We start from the raw sequence: 18,890 nt of genomic DNA on the forward strand, positions 1-18,890 counted from the left end.
TGAGATATGTATATAAACTATGGTTATGAATCTATGTATTTATATATACCAAAACTGTGTTCAAACTGTACTACAACTTCAGCTACACTTCACAGCAGGGCAGTGAGCAGTCAAGCAGGGAGGGCCCCTCCCAAGCCAGTGTTTACTTGAATCCTGTTTCATGTAACCAGTCCACTGTCCAGCCCAGGAAAAGACAAATGATGTACCATTAGACTTCATGAGAAAATACTGAGACATCCCACCCCCAGGATACCAAGTCAAGAGCGGGTTCCCCCACCCTGAATAACCATACATAAGGCTACGAGTTGTCACAGAGGTCACAGATTCCGTGATTATTTGTGACCTCTGTGACTTCAGGACTCCAGCTGTCCACCTCCCTGGGTCGGGGGGCTGCGGCTTCCATGAATTCTTGTTTACTGCCCATGACTTTTCCTAAAAATAACCAGACAAAATCTTAACCTGAACCATGAAGTCACTGTGATCAAAGAGAGAGGGAAAAAAATAAAATAAAAGCCTTTTAAAAGCAGGCTTGGGACTGAGAGTTTTTATCCAGAAACTGGATAGTCTAAGTGGGAGGCTGTCCATGAATGCTGGATCTCCCCCTATAGCTGGGGGTACACTGGAAAGCTGTTAGACGGTGATAAGTAACTTGTATTGTTTTATCTAAAAGGGAAGAGTAAAGCCTGAGGTTGCATCTTTATGTTCACTTTCCCTTACTATTTTATCTTTGAATGGGTGTTTTTTCTATTAAATAAACTGTTGGTTTATTTATACCTCAAGTAGGTCTCTGTTGTGCAAACTACACAGAGTGTGTATGCCAAAGAAAGCTCAAATCTGGGCGGGGGTCTAGTTTCATGCCTTCGGAGGTGACAAACCAGAGGGGACCAGTCTGATTGTCTGGTACTTAAAAACTCAAAGAGAATGGATTTGGGGAGACTTGAAACTGCAAGGGCTGTTGGTATCACCTTGCAAGGATAACTAGGCTGAGAGAGCAGGGTGAGACTTTCTGCTTGTGGGTTGGCTACTGGTGTCAGAGATCTGAACCAGAGATACTGCATAAAAGACCCCAGGTTACAGGGCAGGTGGTGACAGAATCCCTTACTGGTCTGGGTGATCCCCAAAGTGTCAGTCATCACATTTCAAAAAGGGAAAGTGGTTAGAGGTCTTCTTGGAGGGGCTCACAACTTATTACTGAAGACTGTAATTATTTAAGCCCCAAAGTCAAAGAGGCTCTGCTACTGCACAGAGGGCCACCAATGCAAAACTAATTGCAGGATCAAGAGCATTAGATTGGAAAATAGAAGGAAAATGAGGTGGTAGAGAGTTTAGGAGAATGAATAGCATTTCCATCTATATCTATAGATATACACACATTTTGACTGTAATATATTTATTTTACAGTGAAAGTTCTCAGCCGCTTATGTCAGGGCAGAAACAGGTTACTGGAGATGGCTAGGAAGGATGCTCATGCCCCCCCAAAATGATTCTAGGATGTTCTTACCGTCCTCTGAAGCTTTGACAGATATCAGTCACTGCTGGAAACTAGATCCCGTCTGAGATGGATTAAGTGTTTGCTGCATTATTACAATTTATGTTGTCCTGTTTTTATGGGTAGATTTATGTAATATAACCGATGCAACAGAATACTGTTTGGAATTGTATTTGATTGGTCACAAGAAGTTAGATGACCATTTTATGCAGTGCACCAAATGCTCAAAGAAAGCATTTTTCTTTTTGTTTTTCAGTTTGATCCTAGTTATGAGTAGTGCATGTTTGCTTTCTGCCTTCAGTTCAGATCTGCCTCCCAGCCCCAAGTACCACTGACGTTGTCTCCAAATACGTAATATTTTAATTTTAAAAGATTTTTGGACTTGGGAGGCAGTTGTACAACAGGTTAAAGTATACTAAACAAGCAAGCAAGCATTAGCTGCAATTAGATCGTAAATCCTTGAGACAGACTCATTTTATGTTTTGTCCAGTACCAAGCACATTCAGTGTTTAAGACTAATTACCTGAGAGAAGGCTGTGGAATCGTGTCGGGACTGGCTGGGACCTGAACACCCTTTTCCCATTCTTGTTTCCATGTGTCCGCAAAGAGGTAATATTCATCAGGGTTAACATGGTGAGAGTCTGGGAGTTTCATGGCACTAATGAGGTCCTTCCGGAACACCTGCAAAGAAAACCCAGATATCCTATTTGAGAGAAGGCAGATGTATTAAATGGAGTCTTAATCATTCTCCCTTCCCCTAACACAATAACCAACCTGTTAACACATTTAATGTGGTCAATTACTTGTCAAATATTCTTTAAAAAGTCTTTCTAAATTGTAATATTTCAACCCACTGCCCCACACACCCCTTGTTCACTGTCTCGCAGCAGAAGCTATGTGTCCTTCCCTACTCCTCCTCCCCTCACACAAGAGCCTTTCTGCCTCCTGAGGCCTCCCCAATCCCATTGAGCACCAGGAGATCCCACCCTCACCAGACTGGGAGCCTCACATTGCTAGTCCATCTCCTTTGAGACATTAGTCCCATTTCTTCACAGAAAACCACTGTGGGCTTTATACTAGGGCTGTCAAACGATTAAAAAAAATCATGATTAATAGCATAATTAATCACACTGTTAAACAATAATAGAATACCATTTATTTAAATATTTGTGCATGTTTTCTACATTTTAAAATATATTGATTTCAATTACAACACCGAATACAAAGTGTACAGTGCTCACTTTATATTTAATTTTGATTACTAGTATTTAAACAGTAAAAAAACCAAAAGAAATACTATTTTTCAATTCACTTAATACAAGTACTGCAGTGCAATGTCTTTATCATGAAAGTTGAACTTACAAATGTAGAATTATGTACGAAAAAGCTGCATTCAAAAATAAAACTAACATTTTAGAGTCTACAAGTCCACTCAGTCATACTTCTTGTTCAGCCAATTGCTCAGACCAACAAGTTTGTTTAAATTTTCAGGAGATAATGCTGCCCACTTCTTGTTTACAATGTCACCTGAAAGTGAGAACAGGCATTCTCATGGCACTGTTGCAGCCAGTGTCGCAAGATATTTACGTGCTAGATGTGCTAAAGATTCATATGTCCCTTCATGTTTCAACCGCCATTCCAGAGGATGTGTGTCCATGCTGATAACGGTTTCTGCTCGATAACAGTACAAAGCAGTGTTGACCGATGCATGTTCATTTTCATTATCTGAGTCAGATGCCTCCAGCAGAAGGTTAATTTTCTTTTTTGGTTGTTCGGGTTCTGTGGTTTCCACATCAGAGTGTTCCTTTTTTAAGGCTTCTGAAAGCATGCTCCACACCTCGTCCCTCTCTGATTTTGGAAGGCACTTAAGATTCTTAAATGTTGGGTCGAATGCTGTAACTATCTTTAGAAATCTCACATTGGTACCTTCTTTGTGTTTTTGCCAAATCTGCAGTGAAAGTGTTCTCGGTCATCATCGTCCGAGACTGCTATAACATGAAATATATGGCAGAATGCAGGTAAAACAGAGCAGGGGGATATACAATTCTCCCCCAAGGAGTTCAGGCACAAATTTAATTAATGCGTTATTTTTTTAACCAGCGTCATCAGCATGGAAACATGTCCTCTGGAATGGTGGACAAAGCATGAAGGGGCATATGAATGTTTAGCATATCTAGCACGTAAATACCTTGCAATGCTGGCTACAAAAGTGCCATGCAAATGCCTCTTCTCTTCTTATTTACAATGTCACCAGAAAGTGAGGGCCGCATTATGTCCTGTACACATAAACAAACTTGTTTGTCTTAGTGACTGGCTGAACAAGAAGTAGGACTGAGTGGACTTGTAGGCTCTGAAGTTTTACGTTGTTTTGTTTTTGAGTGCAGTTATGTAACAAAAAAAATCTACATTTGTAAGTTGCACTTTCATGACAAAGACTGCTCCACAGTACTTGTATGAGGTGAATTGAAAAATACATTTCTTTTATCATTTTTACAGTGCAATTTATAATAAAAAACAACATACACTTTGATTTCAATTACAACACAGAATACAATAAATATGAAAATGTAGAAAAACATCCAAAATATTTAATGCATTTCAATTGGTATTCTGTTGGTTAACAGTGCGATTTAAACTGCAATGAACTGCGATTACTGTATATACTCATTCATAAGCAGAATTTTTAATAAAAAAGGGAAGCACCAGAGAAGGGGGTCGGCTTATGAACCGGTATAGAGAGGGAGAGGTGGGACACAGCCCCTGAGAGGGGGCAAGGAGAGGCAGCATAGCAAGAAGGGAAGAGGCGAGGCCAGAATCTCTCTGCTTTTGGCCACGCTACTCTCCCCCAAGCTTCCGAAGCAGCTGCAGCTCCAGGGCTGGCAGGCTGCAGCTGTGCCGCTCAGCCCCACCCCCCAGAGCAGGCTGTGGCCATGCCGCTGGAGCACGCTGCGGCCATGCCACCGGGCCCAGCCCACTGGAACATGCTGTGGTCGCGCCGCCCAGCCTGCCGGAGCAGTTCCAGCCAGGTCAGAGACATCCTCCCCTGGCAAGGTGGGAAGGGATGGGATGGGGAGAGAGTGTGGTCACAGGGGTTACTCCCCGACTCCCCACCAGTTGGTGTCCCGGCCCCTCAGGGTAAGCAGCTGGTGCGCCGGGACACTTTGTTTACTTAGGTTAACCTCTGTGCCTGCGGATGATCGAGTTAAACAAACCATCTCGGCCCCCCAACGGCTTATCCTGATGGCCTGGGAGCCAAAGTTTGCTGACCCCTGAATTATAGGGTTGGCTAATGAATGGGTTATAAAAAATTTCCATTTTTACTTATCCATCTTGGGGGGGTTGGCTAATTTTTTAAATGGCAATTACATTTTTTTTGAGTTACGGTAATTGAGAGAGTTAACTGCAATTAATCAACAGCCCTACTTTATACCCATTTCCCTCTATCTCCCTGCTGCTTGCTCCAGACTGAAGGAGTGGTCAATTAGCAGCAACTAGGGGAGGCAGAGTGTAGGTAATCATCCCCCTCAGGGGTGGTGAAGTGGGTCACTCAGAACCCTAGGCAAGAGTCCCTACTCACCTCTGCCTTGGTGGCCACAGACACTCTTCTCCTACCTCAGCCTCCCCAACCTACCCAACCCCCTCCAGACACTGGTCTGTCGTCAGTGTATAAGACACTGAAACTAGACAGTATCTTAAGGATTAAAGTTAAACTAAAGACTTTACAATGCTCAATACTACATTCAGGATTCTATGCGTCTTACGACAGCAACCACACAATCCTGTTCAGCATCATTCAGTACAAGCCGTATAATGCAATACGCGCTTTCTAAAAAAAAAAAAAAAAAAAATCACAAACACTGAGTAATCACACTAAGTTCTTTTTGCACTGATATGGTTTAAAAAAGGACTTAAGTTTCTTAAAACTAAACACATGTTGTTTTAACGAAATAACCTCCAGAGACTGCCTCCCCTAGTTTGTCTCTTCAAAAAGGTAGGTACACACAATTTAGCAGAGTGATTTAAGTGAAGGGCACCTTTACAGTGTGAATTAGCTAGAAGTTAATAAATGCACTGGTAAACTACAAATGTATTTATACAATGAGCAAAAGCAGTTACCATGGCTTGTTTCAAATAAACTGGCCTCAGGTGGACGTCATGGCTGATCATGCTCAACAAAACAAAAAAACCCTGTAAGCCAAAAGTGATCTAATGGCAAAAATCAAAAGAAGGGAAAGTTATCTCTGATGGATTGGTGGAACTCTTGGTACCATTGAGATAATGTCAGATAAAGACAGAAATTAGAGGTTTCAGTTTCACAGCTCCTTTTATCCTCTTCAATCTGATGGTATTAGCCATTTTAAGATTGGTTTAGAATCCTCTTCAGAATTTTATTGGCCTGCACCCTCAGTGTGAAACAGATTTTGAAGCTGTGTAGGACGGTACAGCTAAACATGCTTTTTTGCAAACTCATTGTAAAAAGAATCTGAGCATTTCTAACCATGGGCCTACTGGAAAAAGAGTGATCTAGCAAACTTTAAACTTTAAATATGTATAAATTGGGTCTGGTTATTAAAACTCCATTTTAAATCAATCAGGCAGACAGTTTCATTAGTATACAAACATGTTTGTGTTAATTATTTTAAAATGAACACAATCATGTCTGTCTTATTAAGATAGGCTGCCAGTAATCTGGGGCAGAAATGGCAGCTTATAATACCACACCAGTTGATTTTATACATAGAAGGAGGAGCGCACATTAAACAGAAGTGTAACAAAAACAGATGAACTATGACAGACTCCAGAATCTCCACCACCTAATGTCCTTATATTAGAGCACTCAGTTTACAGAAGTCTTCTGTTGTAAGATTCCTCAAGTAACCAAACCTTTAGAAGCTAAATACTAACTTTAAAGTCAAACTTTGGAGAAGTAATTTATAACCAATTAAATCACTGGCCCCAGACATGTTGTTAAAGTTTGCCCTAGCTATATCATTGTTGATTAGAAGCATACTGGCAACAACAACTAGCTCTGAAGTTTCCCTATACTGGAGTGAGAACACTGCAGCGAAACTGAAATCTGTTGAAACACCCAATTTTTCTAAGCTGTGTAATATAATAAATAAAATTGAAAGTGTTTTATACCAATTCAAACCCACATGATTTCCATCTTTACCGTGGAAGAGGACTGGGGGGAAAAATGTATAAGAAATACTAACATGGCACACTTCTGAAGAGTCCTGGAAAAACTCAACAATATATTTAAGAACAGCAGTTACCGGCTTAATTATTTGAGAAGACACTATCTAATGTTATTTGAGGCAGTGCTTTACACACTACCACTTGTAAGTACTGGCTGAAACTAAAACCACAGAAGACTTCATTCAAACAAACAGAGTGATTACTAGTACTAGCAGTGAAAGCGTTATTAGAGAAGTCACTATTCTCACAGCACAGCTTTAAGGTGAGTTCATCTTCTCATCATCCATTATATATTAGAGTTGTGTCATCTATATTTTTAGAACAGAAGTCCCTTGGGACCTGGACTATTTTTTTTTCTTTGTTGCACAGTACCAACCACACGGTCTGTGCTCAGCAATATTAAGTACCAAGTACTCTGCTTCAGACACTAAAATAGGATTTACAGTAGAGGTATCACTAGTGGCCAATCAATCAGATATAATTATTAGGCATATAGGGGCTCTAAAGCAGGGGTAGTCAATAGGCACACCTATTCCACACCACCAGATGCTTTTGAACAGACCCTAAAGTCTTTTTATTTATCATTATTGTTATTTTCTCTGGAGTCTGGACCTTGACTATACATTGACCAAGAAATCTGGACCTTGACAAAAAATAATTGACTACCCCACTCTAAATCATAAGGAACCCAACACCTGACCAAAGTTTCATTGGTACACATAGTTTTCTTTCATAGTTACAGAAATGCTGTAACTTAGCTTTTCTTTCAGAGGTCTTGCCATTGTTACAAAGCCATCTATAGTTCTGTCCATCAGCCACAAACCTGGTTTTTCACCTTTGACCAAGCAGCCTCTTCAAACAGTTAAAAGCTCTCACTCAGAACAAAAACATGTATCGAATATTAGTCACCTTACAATTCTTTGCTACTACAAGACCTGGTGCAAGTAGGAGAATTAATTCAATATTATTAAGTTATTAATTCAGTTACATTATTTTCAGCATGTGTCTTCAATAGTGTCACTATGCCAAACAGATTTGGCAAAGAATGGACCTCTTTCAAAAGGGAACAGTGTCTGGAAATCTAGCTTTCCTTATAGTTGTATATATTTTGGAGCAGTCTTAAAATTCCCCCTCGTTGACCAGATCTTTGGAGCAGTAGTGATTCCAAGGGATTGTGTTCTATCTGCACTCTTAGGCCTGGTCTACACTGGGGGGTGGGGTGGGGGGTTGTCGGCGACATCGATCTAAGATACGCAACTTCAGCTACGAGAATAGCATAGCTGAAGTCGACGTATCTTAGATTGACTTACTTCATGTCCTCGCGGCACGGGATCAACGGCCGTGGCTCCCCCATCAACTCCACTTCCGTCTCTCGCCCTGGTGGAGTTCCAGAGTCGACGGGGAGCACATTCGGAGATTGATGTATCACATCTAGATGAGACGCGATACATTGATCCCCGATTGATCTATCGCTACCCGCCAATCCGGCGGGTAATGTAGACATACTCTTAGAGATCACTGCCTTCACTTCCTCTCTAAAACAGAAAATATAACCATCAAACCTGAGTCATCCCAAGGGACTGCAAGTTTACCAAAAATCACTTTAGATCCTAAAATATGAAGTCTATAGAAAAACAGACCTCAAAAAGTCACTTGCATATGTAACCTCTATGCACATTTAAGATGCAAGCTAATCTGAAGATAGTACAGTAGCTGCATGTGAGTCAAAGTAATTTCAATATGGTCCTGATACAAAGCAGAGACTTTAAATGATTATATGACAATCCAGAATCCTGAAGATGAAACTTGTCAGTAAGACAGGAAGTTGGGAATGTTTATTATTTCCCAGTATACATTTGCAGGACATAATTATTTCTAATATAAATAAATATTCAGGTATGTCTTACAAACAAATCCAGTGTTCCCATGTAACACTTTAAAAAGCCAATTTCATATAGTTACTGAAAGCTATATGGAAAAGGAGTACTTACAAATAAAAGGATGTTCTCCTTATTTCTTAGGTTAAGCACATGCTGAATTCTAATTGGCTACTCAATATCCATATCCTAACTCCGACAGATGGGCTGGTGGCAGGGAGGGGAGTTGGAATGGACATGCGCAACACATCTCGAAGAATAGTTATGGAAGTTTACTAACCATTTTTAATTTGAGTGCTTGTTCATGTCCATTTCAATGTAGGTGACTCCCAAACAGTTGCAGCGGTGGAGGGTTCAGAGTTCATTGGCATGCTGATTGTAATACTGCTTGGCCAAAACCCACATCGTGTCTAGCATGCTGGGTGATGGCATAATGAGATGCCAAGGTATGGACTGACTACCACGTTGCTGCTCTACAGATGTCCTGGATAGGAACTTGAGCTACGAACGCAGCCGAAGATGCTTGAGCCCTGGTAGAATGCACCGTTAGGGCAGGAGGACCTTTGTTGGGTCATAGCATGTAAGGATATAGGAAGTGATCCACGATGAGATTCTCTGGCCAAGACTGAAAGGCCTTTCATCCTGTCTGCAAAGGTGAATGAAGGCGGATCGTCCAGCTGCTTCTCTTTTTGTTCTTTCCAAAGTGCCAGGGGGTGCTTAACCCACAGCTCTGCCCCAGGCCCACCCCCATTCCACCCCTTCCCTCAAGGCCCCACTCCTGCCCCACCTCTTCCTGCCCTTGCTCCACCCCCCCCCCCCCAGAGCACACCAGGTCCCTACTCCTCTCCTCTCCAGAGCCTCCTGAATGCCACGAAACAGCTGATTGCTGTGGGCTGGAGGCACGGGGATGGAGGGGGAAGGCTGCGCACCTCCTGCCTGCAGCAATCAGCTGTTTTGTGGCATTTAGGAGGCTCTGGAGGGAAGGGGGAGGAGCAAGGCTGCAGTGCGCAGTCTCCCCCCCTCCTTCCCCATGCCTCCCACTCACAGCAATCAGCTGTTTCGGGGCATTCAGGAGGCTGGGGCGGGAGGGAGGAGAGGATGCACGCCGCATCCTCACTCCTCTCCCCAGCCTCCTGAACACTGTGAAACAGCTGATTGCTGCAGGCGGGAGGTGCAGGGAGGGAGGACAAAGCTGCTGATCCACAGGGCCCGTCGGCGGGTAGGAGGCGGTGGTGGAGTGGAGCTGATGCGGGGCTGCCAGCCCACCCTGGTTCCAAGCCCCCAAGGCCAAACAACGCTACAATCAAACATTGTGTAACTTTAAATGAGTATGTTCTCTAACAGATCAGTGACATGACATAAAACAACGTTAGCCTGGATGATGTTAAGTGAGGAGTTACTGTACATAAAAGGTTGTTACAAGGAGGAGGGAGAAATTTTTTCCCCCTTAACTTCTGAAGATAGGACAAGAAGCAAAGGGCTTAAATTCCAGCAAGGGAGGTTTAGGTTGAACATTAGGAAAAACTTCCTAACTGTCAGGGTGGTTAAGCACAGGAATAAATTGGCTAGGGAGGTTATGTAATCTCCACCACTGGAGATTTTTAAGAGCAGGTTAGACAAACACCTGTGAGAGGATTGGACTAGATGACCTCTCCATGTCCTCTCTAATTCTACGATTCTATGGTTCACGATTAATCTGAACAACCTTCTGTGCCCCTGAAAGATTGTGAAAATATGTGTCCTTCAAATCAAGGGCAGCGTACCAGTCCCCTGGATCCAGGGAGGGAATGATGGAGACTAAAGAGATCATGAAGAAACCAAAGTTCTGCATGAACTGGTTGGGCTTCTGCAGGTCCAGAATCAGTCTGAGTATGCCACTGGCCTTCGGGATTAGGAAATAATGGGAGTAGAACCCCCCAGCCCCATAGATCCTGTGGAATCTCCTCCAGAGCTCCAAATCTTAGGAGCAACTGCACCTCTTGAAAAAGTAGTTTCTCGTGAAAAGGGTCCCTGAAGAGGTACAGGGAGGGAGGGTGGAAAGGAGAGTAACAACTGAACTGAAGGCTGTTATCCCACTGCTATCATGCGTAGCAGCCACCTGTCCAAGGTAATGTGGGCCCATGCCCGATAAAAGTGGAATAAACAGTTCACAAAAACTGGAGAGTCTGGATCCATACTGCAGCCTAGTAAATTGCCCTGAGCATCCCATTAAAAGGCCTGCTGGGACCCTGTCAAGTGTCCGGGGGTGGGGAGAAGGAGGAGAGAGAGGGAGCAGGCATGGACACAGACGAGGATTGGGTCAGAGGTCTCCTAAAACCCTTGCTCTTCTTCCTATTGTAGTCCTGCCGAGCAAGAAGAACAGAGCAGATAGCTGAGGTTTATAGAGCTTCCTCGAGGGAGCTAGTGAATGCAGTCTGGCTCCTGGACCTAACCTTTCCTAAGCAGAAGGGTTGAAGGCACAGGTCAGAAGAGGAAGAAAACATTTCAGAACAACTTCTAGAATGTGCTATCTGTAAAACCTAGATCCTGTGTTTACTAAGCAAGATACTAAGAGAAATTGACACAAAGTGCTGTTTTACTTGGTAAACAGGAGCACTACTTTCCTACGCCAAAAAAATAAAACAAACAGTAACAAGAAGAAAATATTCAATAAAGATCTTCATGTGGTCATATCTCATTAATGAAATATCTTCTGTAAAGCATGTCCTTAACTGTTGTTATAGTTAAGCACCTCCCTACCTGAAAGAAAGGCAAGCTCAAAATCAAGTACTATTTTTGTTTATTTTAGTAAGGAAAATATACAGAATATTCTAACCAGAGCCACAAATACCAGTCAACTCAATTGGAAACAGAAGCAGCTGCTATGCTGATGTGGTTGTTTCAAGAAGCCATTTTACTAGACAAATAAAAATAAATAAATAAAATAAAATAAAATAAATCTAAATTAGAAAGTGTCAGTTAGAAGAGTGGGGAAAACAAGGCTGTGTTTATGCTCCACTAACAAGCTCTTTCATAACACTTTACATGCTCAAATCACTGTATACACTTCATTGTATATTCTCCATATAGATAATTATAGAATTCCTCCCATCCTTTCCGCTAACCTTGCCTTTTCATTAGACTGTCCTTCCCACAAAGCTGTTCCACAACCACTGTCTGTGATCCCTTGTGGAAGCAGTATTTGGCTAGTCATCCTAGGTAGCCTTATAGGAACAAGTTCTTCAGTATCAATCTCATTCACTATAGGGCAAAGCCACACAGCAGCTCTGCAAGTGCTTCAGCAGCCCCCAGTTTAGTCGTTCATTTGATATTCTATGCATGAAACAAAGATTACAATATAGCATAACATCCTGAAAGGTTGCTTAATGCCAAAGGCAAATCTATGCCTTTTATTCTTAAATAGACACATGCTTGTCTTGCCAAACTGCTGAAGGTAATAAACACAGTTGTCTGCCTCTTACAAGTCTCCTGACAGATGAGATGATCTTATTTATAACACACATGCCCACAATTTGCTATTGTAGCACATAAGTTTAAAATTACAGTAATTAGAAACAGATCAGTGTGTTACTGGACAAAAAAATCCGTATTTATACCCAGAGCACTCTGTAAGAGAAGTGAAATTAGTAAAAGAATGAAAGTTTGTAGGGACTCAAAGCATGAAGGGAGGGATTTTAGTCCTGCTTTACATGCAAACCTCTATGAAACCTTAGCCCAATGGTCCCCAAACTTTTGATCTCACATCCCCTCCCCCATCCGCTTTACCTCTGAGCTAGGGCCAGGAGCAGGGTCGCAGGGGAGCCACCCATAGTTAAGGTTGCTGGACACTTCTTGTTACAGACCCTGTTAGTTGCTTATAACAAAATATGGACTGAAGTTTTCAATGCCAGGTGCCTGCACCTGAGGCTGTTTTTTTTACATTTCAGTGGTTTCTCAGAATGGGGTTAGGGGAGAAAATACATTTGCTTGGGTAAAAAGTTTAGTACAACTATGAGATGCTCTTGCATTTCCATATTTTGGAACAGGGATTTGAAATTCGTTAAGAGGGAACAGCTCTGGTGTCAGGGTTGTGCCTTTTACCATCCCAGTGAAAGTTTGCCCATGTCTATCCAAGTTATAAGACTCTGAAAATCAGTTTGCACATTACTCCTGGGGGAATTCTGTGCCACTGCGCAATGCAGAATTTTGCAGAAATTAATGTTGTGCATGCAGAATTTCCTTCCCCCCACAGAAATGGTCTTCAATGCTGCTGGCTGCCACTAAGGGCCGCTGGACTTAGCAGAGCCTGGCTCTCGCACACAAGATACTGCTGGGGGGGAAGGAGAAGGGAGCTAGAGGGTTACCAGCAGCTGCAGTTCCACGCATGCCTTGAGGGAAGGAGAGGGCAGTGCGCACACAGGAAACTCCATGCAAGCCTGGGACCGAGCATCAGGCTGTTTCTCCCTCTGGATCCCTGGGCTCTGAGGCATATGGGGGTTGGGTGGGCTATGCAGCTGGGCTCTGAGGGGGAGGGGTTGTGGGTGTCTGCCTCCCTGGCTGGGCGGGGAGGGGGGAGGTAGACAGAAACAGGAACTGGGTTGTCATAGGCGTTTCTTTAACTCTCTACTCCTGGGGAGGGAGGCGGGGGGAGATTTTCGTCTCTCTCTGTATTGTTGCAGACATACTTGCTGACAGGCATTTTGAAATAAATTACCAAAATAATTCAAACTGGCATGATTATATAGTGTGATTTTGACAAATAAAATTTGCAGAATTTTAAAACATTGTGCGCAGAATTTTTTTTTTTTTTTGGGTGCAGAATTCCTCTAGGAATAGCACATGCTCAGTGGAGACTTGTTAGCTACATTCTCCAAAAGTCCCACCTGTACTAAGCATGCACTCTCCCCTTGCTGCACTTATGTGGGGAATGAACTGCACAGGCGACAACCCACAAAGCAAATGAGTATGTTCAATCCTAGGGCTACAGGAGGAGTAAGACTTTCCCTGCACCTGCTCCTTCCAGTAGTGGGGGATTCACTGTGGTGGCAGGCACCAATATTGAGACGATAGCTTCCAAAATTATTCAGCACACAAGAGAATGGCACCTAGGCATTGAGGAGGAAGAGAAAAGAGCAGCCACACTGGAATGCAGAAGGGTAAGAAACAAGGAGGGGGACATGGGGAGGAGAACAAAGATGCTGGGGAGGAAAAGGGGCTGAAGTCCAACTACTAAAAGCACATTCCCCTGCAGAACCTTTTGTAAAATCCTGTGCTTAGTGATCATTGCCACACCCAAGGACTAAAGTCTGTCGTGGGGTTAAACCCAGCGTAGCAGGTACATAACACCCAGGATATACTTTTCAGCAGAGGTTTTGCAGCTGAAACCAAGCACCATTTTAATTCATGTCCATCTCTATCCACAGCTGCCTGACTGTTGGACAATCCCATAGCATAAGCATCAAGGTTCCTTTTTCTTTGTTAGAGTGCCAGCAAAGAAGATAAGGCCTTTATCTTGTGCAATCTCTGTGGTGTCCAATCCATTTTGAGTAAAATTGTTTGTTGTACCAAACAGCCTAAGACAGAGGCATTTTTAACATTATGTAATATGCTCTGCCACACAGATTCTTTTAAGGACTCAAATCTCCTTCCTGCACTTTCACAAAACTCCAAACCAATGGAATCTCTCTTCATTAACAAAGTATACACAGTGAACATGGGCCTGGGGAGTGTATGAAGCATTTCCAGGGTACCCACTAGTTCTGAGGTCTCTGGGCCAAACTGATATTTCAGCAAGTGTCTTCATTGTAACTACTGCCACTTCACTGAGGGTAGCAGGTCATAACATTGCTTTAGCATTAGGAAAGGGACAGCCCTCAACACTGACTATCTGGGAAATCCAAAGGATGCCTCTGCCCAGCCAGTTCTTCCAAATTATAAGTCTGTTCCCAATTTGCAACTCTGGGTTCCCTCAAATAGGTGTTTTTGACAGCAAGGATGAAATTGATCCCTCTTAGGCTAGCCCAGATCTATATCTCAGCCACCACTGAAGACACCTTATTTTTCTCCACTGGACAAAAAGAGGAACTGCGGAGGTCCACAGGGGGGAATTGGATGCATTAATGCACATTCAGTTTCCACCCACATAGATACAAAGGTGTCAAATTGGTTCCACCACATTATCTGTGACATGATAAAAGCATAATAGTAATTATGTAGGTGCGGTGCCGGGTCTTCGGTGCCGGGTGCCGAGGTGCATCGGTACCGGGGCGGCTGGGAGCGGTCGGCGCGCCGCTAGCCGAGGCAGTCTTTGGCGCCGTCGGTGCCGGTGCCGGCGGTTGGAGTGCCGACTCCATGAGGAGTTGTTTTAAGCGTGAGTCCCGCTCCTTCCTCGTGCGAGGCCTGAAAGCGACGCAGATGGGGCACTTGTCCGACCGGTGCGACTCTCCAAGACAGCGGAGGCAGGAGTCGTGCGGGTCACTCACCGGCATAGACCGCTGGCAAGCCGCGCAGGGCTTGAAACCCGCCGGTCCGGGCATAAGCCCGCACCGGGGCGGAAGAAGAGGGCTAACCCCTCTAATTCCCTAATTACTATTGTAACACTAACTATAGAACTATTAAGAAGACTTAACAACTATAATAACTATATACACTAACTAACGGAGAACGCTAAGCTGTGGAGGAAAGCAGATCACTCCACTGTTCCTACTAGCCGTCACGGGCGGAAAGAAGGAACTGAGGAGCGGACGGGCCGGCTGGGGTATATATGCGCCGCCATGGCGGCGCCACTCCAGGGGGCGCCAGCCGGCCCGCCGGAGTTGCTAGGCTAAAAATGTTCCGAACAGCCGTGCACGCGCGGCGCGCACACCTACAATGGAATGGATAGGAGCAATCACTCGAAGAAGAATAGTAATTATGTAGGTTTAGGAGCCCAACCCACCCACCTCACCCCCTGCATACAGGGAATTGGAGGTTTGTGTTGTTTAAAACAAAACAACAAAAAACACAATAATCCTGGGTGTTGATCAGGGCCCCAAAAGACCACTTAGAATATACACTTAGAAGCCTAGGCAAAATATTCATTTTTATTACATTAACCCTCACCCTCAGGAAGAGAGGGTGCAACCTATTTATATCACAATTTATCTTCACTAGTTTGATATTTCTTGTTACTTTTTACCTATTTACTTAGAAATTAAAACAATTATCCTGTAATAAGAATATCAAACATAATATTCCCACATATTAATGTTTTGAACATTTCCAATCCTTGTATAAGATATGCTCTCCAATAGGCACAGCCAAAGATTGCTTGTTTACTAAGGTTTGAGGCTCTGTAGGGACCATACTGCTCTGAGATGAAGGCTTCCCAAGGAACTACATATATGCACTACCAAAAATTGTGTTTGTATCATCCAATTGCACACTATGGACAGCTGCAAAGCATGCATGGCCCAGCAGTGGGCTCTTTTCACACTATAATTCTGCACAGACCAGATGTCTATGTCCTTTAATATCTGTCTCGTGTTTCAAAGGCTCTTGGCATCTTGGTATTTAAGTGATAAATTTCAATTAGAGGACCAGTTTTGCCCCCACTTAAGTTTACATAAAATCATTCAAATTGGTGGGTTATCTCTAGAGCCAAAGTAGAATTTTTCTACCAAATTTGAAGTGAACCAGATACATGGTTTCTGGATTGTGACACTTAAGTGTTCAGAGTCTAAAGACACAAAGCACTTCCCACATAAAAACTGCTTCAATATTGAAGTTGTGGTTCAGTGGTTTGACTTACAACTCTAAAAGGGTTTAAGAAAGCTAAAAACCCAGGAAATGCTGTGTTAAGTTTGCACTTCTCAAACAAGTACCATGAACTCTGCCCCAAAATGATGTTCCAAGAAAACTCATAATCCTCCCTTATTCATCCATAAAATACTTAATTTTATTCTCAACTATAATTGATAAGATTCTAGTTTTGGAGAAGTGGCTATTGCTGCTTTATCGTCTTCTTTATAGGAACATAGGAATTGCCATGCTGGACCAAACTCAAGATCAGTCTAGTCCAGTACCCCATCTCTGATAGTGACCATTACCAGATGCTTCAAAGAAGGTGCAAGAGCCTGAGAGTAGATAGCTATATGGTAATCAGTCCTCCACCCTAGGGCCCATCATGGCCTCTAGTAATTAAAGACTGGCTTCAGTCCAAATCCTTTTTGAATCTTGCTAAGTTCTTAGTGTCAACCACATCCTACAGCAATTAGTTCCACAGTCTAATTACATGTAGCATGGAAAAATAATTTTATCAGTTTTGAATGTCCACCCTTTTAATTTCATTTAATATCCCCTTGTTCTTGTATTATGAGACAGGAAGAACAGAAGCTCTAAAAATACCTTCTGTAGACCATTCATTCTTATATACTTGTATCATGTCCCCTCTTATTCATCTCATCTCCTCAGATGAGAGTTCTTCCTTGGCCTTTGATCATTCTCATCACCCTTCTCTGAACCTCCGTCTAGTAGTTCTACAGTATCCTTCTTGCGATAGTGGTGCAGCCTCATTAGGAAAATTGTGCAGTACTGTGACTGGTCACCCAGATTTATACAAAAGAATTATAACAGTCTCCATATTATTCACCATCCCATGTCTTATGTATCCCAACACTTTGTTTTTGACCACAGCTGCATCCTGAGCAGAAGTCTTCATTGAGTTATCCAAGCCCAGGTTGCCTTCCTGAATTAATACACTTAAGCTGGAAGTTTTTTCCTTCACTGTGCATTAATTTGCTTTTATTAACATTTAATTTAATATGCCGTCACACTGCCCATTCATACATGGAACCCACAAGAGGTTTATAAGTTCTCAAGGGAATCATGCCCAACTTCTCATTCAGGGTCTGATCTTGAAACGTGCACAAACGCTTGCAGACAGTGATCAACAGCTTGCAAAATCAGGCCCTATGATTTCATGTGGCAGGTAATTCTCCCAATATCACTCTACATAAAAGCTTCATACGTCCAGGTTATGAAACTGGGTAACTTGCATGAAAAGAGCAAAGGCTGGTATGGCAACAAAGCATCTCAGCGTACCAGAGTCAGATATGTCCATATGAAATACTGTGTGTAAATGTAGTGCCCTCGTTTCCAAGATGGAGTCCTCTCTGCAGGCAGTTTTGGCCAAGAAAAGGTTTGCGCAGGAATGCAGCAAGGAAACTACCTTCCACCCTAAGGACACCTGTTCCAACCCCCCTGGAGTAAACATACACATTGGAATAGTAGAATTAATATAGGAAAGGGAAATATTTGTTTACAGAGGGATGAATGGAGGGGAAAAAAACCAAGGGGGGGGGAATATAAGGGGAGCTGTAAAACAGGATTACATCCAACACAAGGTCCCACAGGCCCAGTGGTACCACAATACAAAAGGGCAGATACCGAGCAGTGTGTCTACACTAAGAGTTTTGGGCAAAGTTCCAGTCTGGCAGTGACTCTCAGGTGCTCCTAGTCATCTTTGGTGCCATTAAACTTTCCCCAACAAACCCCTCTGGTGCCCTCTTCTGCCACTGTCTGAAAATCCACACAGAGTGAAAACCTCCCACTTAGCTAGCTACAGCTTCCCTTCTTATTCCCAATGCAAAGTTACCAGTCCCAGTACTCTCAGCCCCATACAGCACTAAGCAACAGATAGACAAACCAGAGCTGGACCCAGTATTTCTTGGGTGATTCCTCCCTGGCACAGTGCCCCTCCTGTCTCCTGTCCTCTGGCAACCCCGGTCAGCCACTTTGTCCCTCCAGGCTTCCGGCAAGTTCTTGGCTGCCTAGATTATCTTTAATCTCCACCCCATCCTCAGTGTTTAGATCTGTAACTAGGGGCCTCGATTTCAAAAGGGAAAACTTAAAAATATTAAGGAGGAGATTAGTTAGGGAAGTGGACTGGCCTGAAAAACACAAGGATCTGAATGTGGAAGGGGCTTGGAATTACTTTAAGTCAAAATTGCAGAAACTATCTGAAGCCTGCATCCCAAGCAAGGGGAAAAACTGGTAGAGAAGAATTGCAGACCAAGCTGGATGAGCAAGCATCTCATACAGATTAAGAGAAAGCCTACAAGGACTGGAAGATGGGATAGATAGCAAGGAAAGCTACCCTCTTGCAGGTCAGAAAACATAGGGATAAAGTGAGAACTGTCAAAACCCAAGCAGAGCCGGACCTTGCAAAGGAGATTAGAACCAATAGTAACAGTTCAATAGCCACATAAATAGAAAGAAAACAAAGAAAGAAGTTGGACCACTAAACACTGAGGATGGGGTGGAGATTAAAGATAATCTAGGCATGCCCCAACACCTAAACAAATGCT

The 18,890-nt window shown here is 43.1% G+C and overlaps 1 protein-coding gene across 1 annotated transcript in view; it reads right to left on the reverse strand.

The window, feature by feature from the left end:
- The window catches only part of JADE3 (jade family PHD finger 3), an 81,214-nt gene that overhangs the window by 17,106 nt on the left and 45,218 nt on the right, over window positions 1-18,890 (reverse strand). Inside the window, exon 4 of the mRNA XM_045004757.1 lies at window positions 2,013-2,170. Within this exon, the coding sequence (XP_044860692.1) occupies window positions 2,013-2,170 (158 nt within the window). The remainder of the gene's footprint in view (window positions 1-2,012; window positions 2,171-18,890) is intronic.

This window comes from Mauremys mutica, chromosome 1 (genome assembly GCF_020497125.1).
Source record: "Mauremys mutica isolate MM-2020 ecotype Southern chromosome 1, ASM2049712v1, whole genome shotgun sequence".
In the NCBI taxonomy this organism is placed as follows: domain Eukaryota; kingdom Metazoa; phylum Chordata; order Testudines; family Geoemydidae; genus Mauremys; species Mauremys mutica.